The 8740-nt window shown below is 39.0% G+C and overlaps 1 protein-coding gene across 2 annotated transcripts in view; it reads right to left on the bottom strand.

Moving 5' to 3' along the window:
- Positions 1-1845: 1845 nt before the first annotated feature.
- LOC114668853 (plexin-A1-like) overlaps positions 1846-8740 on the bottom strand; it is a 727343-nt gene continuing 720448 nt past the window's right edge. For both annotated transcript variants that reach the window (XM_051921286.1, XM_051921287.1), the window contains exon 32: positions 1846-7304. In XM_051921286.1, the coding sequence (XP_051777246.1) occupies positions 7209-7304 (96 nt within the window). In that variant the 3' untranslated portion in view covers positions 1846-7208. The remainder of the gene's footprint in view (positions 7305-8740) is intronic.

Genomic DNA, 8740 nt, shown 5'->3' with positions numbered 1-8740 from the left:
TAGGTGGTGAAAGGGTGAGGGTGATAATTATTCCCTATCCCTTATTGGCTAAATAGGGTACCAGAATGACCAGGCCATTGTGGGCAGTTTAGGCAGGACTTCAGGGTACCCTTTGCTCTTTTTGAAGGATGTCCAGGGATCTGTTATGACCACAGAGAGTCAGGATGTCAGTTTTACATCATATCCCAGGTTTTCTTAAACTTACTTTTATCATTACCTAATCTTGCCCTTTTTATTGTCTTCGAGACCCATTCCTTGTTCAATGCCCAGATGATCGTCAATGTGGGGGGTGGTCCACTTAGGGAAATGAAGCCAATCATCACAGCTGGTGCCTCTTGGAGAATCTTGTATATTCGTGAACAATTAGGGTTGGGTGTGTGTGTATGTGTGTGTGTAGAACTGACGGAGATTGCTTAAATCGACCCATGGCAACCCATTACCTTTAATATACAACTGTAACAATGGAAGCCTGTCTTGCCCAACTGGGGCATTGAGATTCATGCACCATCCACAGGGTAAGGGCCCCCTGATGCTCTCACCAACACCTTTTCTACTAGCAACACACTCTTTCGCAAGCTGGTCTACCATCCATGCACTGGTGGGACCCAAACATGCTTAACTTCAGGTGGATGACCAGTTCTGAAGTGCAGGTGGTATTTCTCTATCTACATTTCTAATGTCCTTAGGATGTAAGAGGACATTGCGAGTCTGTAGAGGCAACTGGGTAGAATATGTAACTTCTGCACTGAGAGAAAGCAGTCTTGGAGTTGAATCCATGCCTCCAGTTCTGCAAGCAAGCAGAACAATTCAGAGCACCATGGTGGAGCTCATAATAACTGTCTATCTATCTTAACTCTGTTTTATTGAATACTGTCTATAAATTCAATTTAGTCAACGTGGTGGTAGTGAAATTACGAATATCACTGCTTCCATCATTAAGGGACTGACGGCTATTCTCAGCATGTCCATGTTGCGTCCACTCAAGATTTGCTTCTCCAGTAAATGTGCATGCCCATTCAATCTATAACTCAAAACTGGTGTGGTGTGAGTGTGTCCAGAGATGGACAAGTGGCTGTTTGGATAGACTTTGGCACACCAAAACAGCCTTGTAACATTGATGGCAGACTTTGAATATGGATGGATGAATAAGTGAATGAAATAGTTAATGGCCAAACTAGATTGTAGGATAAACTAGCTTATCTGAGGGTATACCACTTTCTACTAAAGGGTAGGATTCATCCTATTGCTGGAGTATGAGAATTTCCCCTTGGGATTAATAAAGTATCTATCTATCTATCTATCTATCTATCTATCTATCTATCTATCTATCTATCTATCTATCTATCTATCTATCTATCTATCTATCTATCTATCTATCTATCTATCGCACTGAGAACAAAATAGTTTGGCCTAGGCAAAACTAGTGTATCCTAAAATCTAGTTTGGCCTGTAACAAATACATATTTTAGCTAAAGATAATTATTCTTATTTACTGGAGAGAAAATTGATCCATCTCATGTTTAAAAAGGCTGGAGCTTACCACAGTAGCATCAGGTTAAAGGCAGGAATCCACCCTAATGGTTATTTATGATAGTGAATGGTCCGACTCCACATAAAAATGAATACTTCAGCCGGCTCAAGCAAGATGTCACTGAAGAGAAGCTGCATCATTCAACTGCCCCGTACAGGCCTGCTAGTCGCAACATTGGCAGGACCACCCAGCACATTACCTGTACCGTTACTCCACACGACACACTGGTGAACTTGGAACCAAAAATGTTCAACTGTCAGGCGATGAGCATAAAACTAAAAAGAAAGAAACACAGAAGACAAGAGCCCTCTTGTTTTTGTAGCAAAAAAATGTTTAATCTCTCCTTGATGCGTGTGTTTATTTACAAGTAGTAAATCTGCAAAATAGGAAACAGCAGGATATTTACACAATGAGCGTTAAACAGCCAACTTGTCACAGTTGCTTCAAGTCTGAAACAATTTAAGCAATTTCTCAGTATTCTTATAGTACTAAAATCCATTGTTTTCTTTGTTCCTATACTTCAAAAGGACCGCTAATTTTTAATTTGCCATGTTCTTTTAAAAAAAAAGAAAGGATGCGCACTGTTAAAGGCTTACTTTTGGAAATGTTTTTGTGATATGAACATAATTCTCAGGTAAAAAAAAAAAATACATTTATGAAACTAAAAAAAAAAAAAAACACTTTGATTTGTAAGGAAAGAAAGAACAGCAGCTTGTGGTTTTCAGGCATATAGAACTGCGGCAAATGCAGAAACAATGTCGAGATGTACTTGGCTGACAAGGCACTGTGCAAAGCGGAGGTTCTGTGCGTCAAAGCCGAGAAACACTTTTGGATGAAGTGGCAAAGAGAACCAAATCATAAATAAATAAACCGGCAGGCCGCGTCAGTGATGCCGCGGTTTACAACAATAACTGCTTCTGTCGCATGAAGAAAAAAAAAAGAAAACAAAAAAATATTTCTGCAGCCACAGCGACAAAGCTAAAGTGACTCTTAACAGCACTTTCCTTTCTTTTTGATTATTTCCACTTTAGGATGCAACAAAAACCAGCTGTCCTTTGTACAATGCACAATATTTTTGAACGTCTAAATGAAATTAAGTCTCTTACTTTATACAAGTGAAAATTAAATAAACCTGAAAAACACGCGCACACACTCACACATACAAAATAAGAACCAGTTCTCTCAACTATTTTTTCTTCGAGTACCTAAAATAGAGCAAAACATGCAATAATCCGCATAAACCGATTTACCCCCAACCCCAGTCCAGCTTCAACGCCCCCTCCCCCCCATCCCATCTAGGAAAGAAAGGGAAAAATAAAGTGAAATAAAAAAAGAGAAACACAAAACCTGAGACTTCAAATTTTAAAACCACCAAGCTAATGTCAAAGATGGTTCTGCGTTGATGATTGACTGCTACAAAATGAACACTGGACTGATTTGCTAACAATAATAATAATTGTGATAATTAACTGGCCATCAAATTGCTAGGCTATGGAGTTTGGTTTTTAGGATGACCATTATGCTGGTCGTATCATTGAAGGTGGCCAGGCTATGCTCCTGGATAGCAGGAGCAGAAGCTGAAATTGAGTTCTGTCCAAAGAAAACCAAAAGAGAAGTTCTGGCTTCACAGTTACAAAATTTGAATTTTGACCAACAATTGACTGTCATCTGTGCTGCAATGGTGACAAATTGTTAAAGAAACAACGGGAAACAACAGCGCTAAAAAAGAAATTTGAGTCCTAGCGAGTCCTGCTGTCAGTCAGATCTAAATGCCACCATTGCCTGTAAGCAAAGAAGAGATTTACTGTACATTCAGTTTGCACTCAGCTTTTAATTTACTCACTTTCTAATGTAACGTAATAAACTGTAAATCAGAATTAATTGTGCCATTTCAGTTACGGGTGTAACAGTAATGTGAAATTTGGACTATGTCAAATAAATCTTAAATCACTTATTGGTTAGGTTCTCGAGGGGATTGTGAATAACACATGAAGTGATGGAGTGGCTCAAAAAAGGATTTTTTTTTTTAGTAGATATTAAATGAATTAGCCACTTAACAGCCCTTACAAATACAATCAGCAGGTACATGAAGAAAAGATTATTTGGAATTTACGTCAATCTGGTTTTATACTAGTAAGACTAAAATATTGATTAACTGTGCTCCACTATTGTAGGGAGCCACAGTTCACCCCGATGCGTGAGGTTCAAGGATGGACCGTCCATCACGGAATGTCAATTCATTACAAAACATTCGGGGCAATCCACCTAACATCGAGATTTTGGAAGAACCTACATGATCATTGGGAGAATTAAAAGATACATGCAGTGATCGGGCTGGCAATCATTACAGACGTCTACGAAGCACCAATGAGATCAATTATGCTGCCCAAAGCTTAAATGCACGAAATACAAATAAAAGAAGTCCTAGAGAAAGCATGCCAGTCTCTACCATATAGGTGAATTATATGGTCATCTAGGATGACAAATTTTGCGGGGTTGCATTTTTTAATTAATATCGATCTTGACTTACCCATAATTGGTTCAAACACCAAAGGGGAACCCACCTTCTTAGATTCGATATCTCTGAGCTTAAAACACCAAGAAGGAAACCTGGGTGTTTGATCAATTATCAGAAGATCGGCAGAATCGAAACAACAAGGGAGACTACACTCTTCGATATTAATACTGTATTTGAGCGTGGTCAAAGCATAAGCTGGAGCCCTTGAGCATGCCACCATCCCTACACCACTCTTCGGTATTAATTCCAGTTATGAGCATGCTCAAAGCACACACTGGGACTTCCAACAGCCTGCCACACGCTCTTCAATTTTATATATGCGTAACGATTCCTGAAAAAAGTACAAAGAACTAAGGTTTGGGCATGACTCTTACAGCTTCGTGTGGGGTAGCAAAAGTGCTAGAGCTGACCCTGGCATTGTGATGGGTACCCAAAATAAAAAAGCATTGAGATTATATTACAAGTAATTGGTGCAGCAGAGGTTGTGAAGAGCAGGCATTCATACCAGCAGTTCAGGAATTTTGAATGAATGAGTGATGCTACACATGGCTGACCAGACTGCATCGACATTAAGTAAACTCACTCGACCTGGTCTACCTGATAAATGTTATGGCACTAGAAGAGTTTAAAGTGGTGAGCCCTAACACGTAACTGCAATTTTTAACTAAACGAAAAGGAAAAAAAAAAATAAACGTTGTAGCAGTCAATCACAAGCAAGTATATATGGCACGTATTTAACCATCTGGGGGCAAAGAGAAATCACATTTGCTTTTCTTGCAGCCTCACGTATGTTGGAATACAAGGTGTATCCTTGGTCTTTCACTTCAAAACCCAGACTCTTCTCAGCAAAACCTTTTCATTTTTCAAAGTACCTAACTTGAACAAATCTCTTAACAGAAATAAAGCTAGAGGAAAATAAAGCCAACACGATAATTTAAAACAAAGAGCAGAATTTCCCTAATTTTGCATTTCCTACAGATACACCACGGTAAGAAATATGTGGGGAAGCTGGGTACAGACAAAATTAGAAAGAAAAAATAAAACTGGGAAGAAGGGTTCAAAAGCCCCCTATTTTGTCATAACTTTTACATTTCTCTTTGGTGGCTTGTGTCTAAAAGAAGGGTATTGGTGAAATTTGAATGTAGAGCTCGGGATTTCTTGATTTAAATGAACTATTCCAGTAGAATAACCCCTCTGATTCAGTAGCTTTGAGTAGACGATTTTTGCGTGTTAGATTTCCTTTAATAGGAGCAGGCTACAGGATCTCAATTCCCGTAAATTTCATTCCAAAATTAGTTCCCCCCCCCCTTTATTATTTTAAATTAATTTCTATCTACAAGGAACTGGTGACCATGCTAACTATACTACAAATCCAGATCCACATATACTATATGGTAAGATGAGAAAGAAAAGCAAAAATCGAAGGAAACCCAAAGTTAAACCACTATCAAAGATCTGCCTAATTTAGGCAAGAGGGGAAACAAAAACACTATTAAAAAGCAAAACACCACAATGTCAAACTTTCACGTCGTCCTGCGTGAAGCCTCCTAAAGTACGGTCTTATCACTCGCGGCACACACGGTCATCTGATGACTTCGGGCTGTGGGATAATGGGATTATCAGACCTGAGCCCATGAACCGTCTTGATAAATAGATTTTTCTTTCAAGGAAGCCTCGTTCTTCAGATCCTTCTGTCAGCAAGCACAATCTTCCTTAATTTATCACTGTGCTTCGTAGAGCTAATCTGCATTAACGGAGTCGGCTTCCTTTTAGTCTACTGGGTCCTCTAGAGTGTGACCTCATTAGGTTGCTCAAACACCGACTGTCCACTGCAAGATCCAAAGGGCGAGCATTCCAACGTTCAAGTAATCTTTCTATGTGGTACAATTCTTCATCTTCCTCACAGCTTTCGGGTACATTCACAGTTGCTTACGGGTGCTTTTAAATGTTCTGTCTTTTCATTTACGCCGTATAACTTTTAATACTGCAAAATGTTGGGTGTGCGCCTTGTGTGATTGGAAATAAAAAGAAAACCTAACAGGGAGTTGCTCTCTAATAGATCCGTCATCTCGGTTATATTCAAATTCATATATTTGCTATTTTAGCAACACTGTAAAGTCGGCTGAGTCATGAAGGTTGGTGATATATAGAATTCTTAAAAAAAAAAATATTAAAAAACATCCATGAGCTTATTGTATTTCAATAAAACCAGCTGATCCGAGTTGAAAAAGGCAGCTGTCAGAAGTGATCAGTTCCTTCATGTTATGGAAGCTTCTGGTATTCGTCTAAAGAAGATTTTGTTTGTCACCTTTTGCTTAATGATGGGAGCTGGTGCAAATAAAAAGCATACAGTACAACCTATTTACTTACAATGTACAATTCCTACATATTTTCAAAAGCCAGGGCCTGCCTCATCAGGTTTATTCGTTCTTGCTTCCATTTGTTTTTACTTTTCTTCCAGAATTTTTAAGTCACTAGGCATGTTAACATTAAAAATTATAGCACATTGTTTTTAATTTTTTTTTTCATCTAAGAAAATGTCTTTGCACTAAACAACATTCAAATAAAACATGGCACAGGACATTTTTTTTTCTTTCTCTAAAATATCAAAGCTTATGGAACTCAATTCATAATGTTATTTTAAAATCGAAAAGTTTTTTTTTTCTTACTTAAAATTTTGTTTCTTTAAAAACTCAATTGCATTTTATTCATTCTTTAAATTCTTGTAAATTGTGCAAATTCAGCAGCAACACTAGTGGCAGGAAGCCGGAGAGAGTGGGCAGTTAAGTACAATAAAAAAAAAAAAAAATGCAAACAAAAACCACAAAAAAAAAAAAAAAAAAAAAAAAAAAAAAAAAAATTCCTTGAGATTCAAGTCCCATCCAGGCTTTACCACGTGATTGGATCACATGACCAGAGGAACCACTCCCATAGTCACAAAATGCGCCATGCCTCAGCAGTTCTTCGCCTTTGCTATTCAAGCGTGTTTAAAAATTTGTCCTTGAAACGTTTGTAGCATTTGAAACACATTTTTTACTTGAGACAGGCTACATATGCCCAGCCCTGCGGGATCCAGAGTGCACTGCTTCAGTTTCCCACGCAATTTGGAATCTGTGTTCGAGAAGTTTCTCCTGTCAGTTCAACAGTGCCAGCAAAGCTTCAGCTGCTCAGAGCCATGGTGTCTATGACCTGCTCCAACTTGCACCTCAGCCTCTGCCTCCGGGCTTGTTCATCTTTTTCCAAAGCTGAGAGGATCTTTAAAATGGAAAAAACAAAAACAACAACACCACAAAGTTAGAACAAATATGGAATGGACACTAAACTTTCAGACGGAGAAACACAGAGGTTAGAAGGACTTGCTTTAACCTTTGCTACTCTTTGTTCCACATTTTGTAAATGACATTCAAATTTGATGGATACTCAAGGAGATGCTGCAAACAGAGCAGTAAGACCTGGACAAACTTCAAAACTGCAAAATACACTTTAATGTGGAGAAGAGCAAAATGCTGCATTCACACAAGAGAAATATTAATTTTAAATGCAAACCCTGAAAAGGAATTGGGGGGGGGGGGGGGGGGAATGTTGATTCAGCACAGCTGAGGCAATTTCCTACAGTATTTAAATGGCAAATAAAATATATAAATTTGTAAATTAAGGAAGGTTTAGATTCTTAAGGCTCGTGTTCTGGTTTATACTTGACACGTCCATGCTGCTCGTGAGGGGCTGCGTGACAAAAATGACAGCAGATGCGAAGACACAAATGGCTTGTGCACAGAATTTGTCCAGACTATATAGCAATATGGACATGGCACAATATTTCCAAAAATGCTGATTTTCTAAGAGAGGATAGTGGCACTTCTAAATTGGCCCTAGTGTGTGCTTGGTGCGTGGGTGTGCTTGTGTGTGTCCTGTGGTGGGTTGGCACCCTGCCCGGGATTGGTTCCTGCCTTGCGCCCTGTGTTGGCTGGGATTGGCTCCAGCAGACCCCCGTGACCCTGTGTTCAGATTCAGCGGGTTGGAAAATGGATGGATGGATGGATAGTGGCACACATGATGCTACCAGGCTTAGGTGGTTGCCAGAATAACAAATGACAAAATATTTGAAGTGCATCTCTTTGTCATGTACGCCACCCCACTCATGAGAATATTATATTCACCCTCCCTTCACCACTTTTGGTTAATGGGTCGTCTACTTTTTCCCTCCTAAAGCCAGTAAAAATAGGCATTGGCACTACCTGATCTGTGCTACCTGCCTGCTACTGTCGACATCTTTTGCTGAACAATCATGCAAACAATTCACTACCTCTGCGATTGAACAGGCCGCCACAAGTATAAATGTGTTTTGACCTTGTGCGATCTTTGATTTACACACAAATGTGCTAAGTATAAGTGAGGATTAACCCTAACGTGTTCATCAGCATGCTACAAGAAGAAATGGCAGCTCGAGAAGTGGTGCACAGAAAGGAACAAGCATTACAAGCCTGAAGAACTCATTCTTCTTTGACAGACTTGGGGAGCTGAACCTCAGTACTCCTAAAAATCAGAATCACATTTATTGGCCAAGTAATTATATAAGGAATTTGACTCCAGTTTTGGTGACTATCTATCTATCTATCTATCTATCTATCTATCTATCTATCTATCTATCTATCTATCTATCTATCTATCTATCTATCTATCTATCTATCTAT

The sequence above is a fragment of the Erpetoichthys calabaricus genome, chromosome 18 (assembly GCF_900747795.2).
Source record: "Erpetoichthys calabaricus chromosome 18, fErpCal1.3, whole genome shotgun sequence".
In the NCBI taxonomy this organism is placed as follows: Eukaryota; Metazoa; Chordata; class Cladistia; order Polypteriformes; family Polypteridae; genus Erpetoichthys; species Erpetoichthys calabaricus.
Note: the sequence above shows the minus strand (reverse complement) of the source record. Positions and strands in the feature narration are given on the sequence as shown.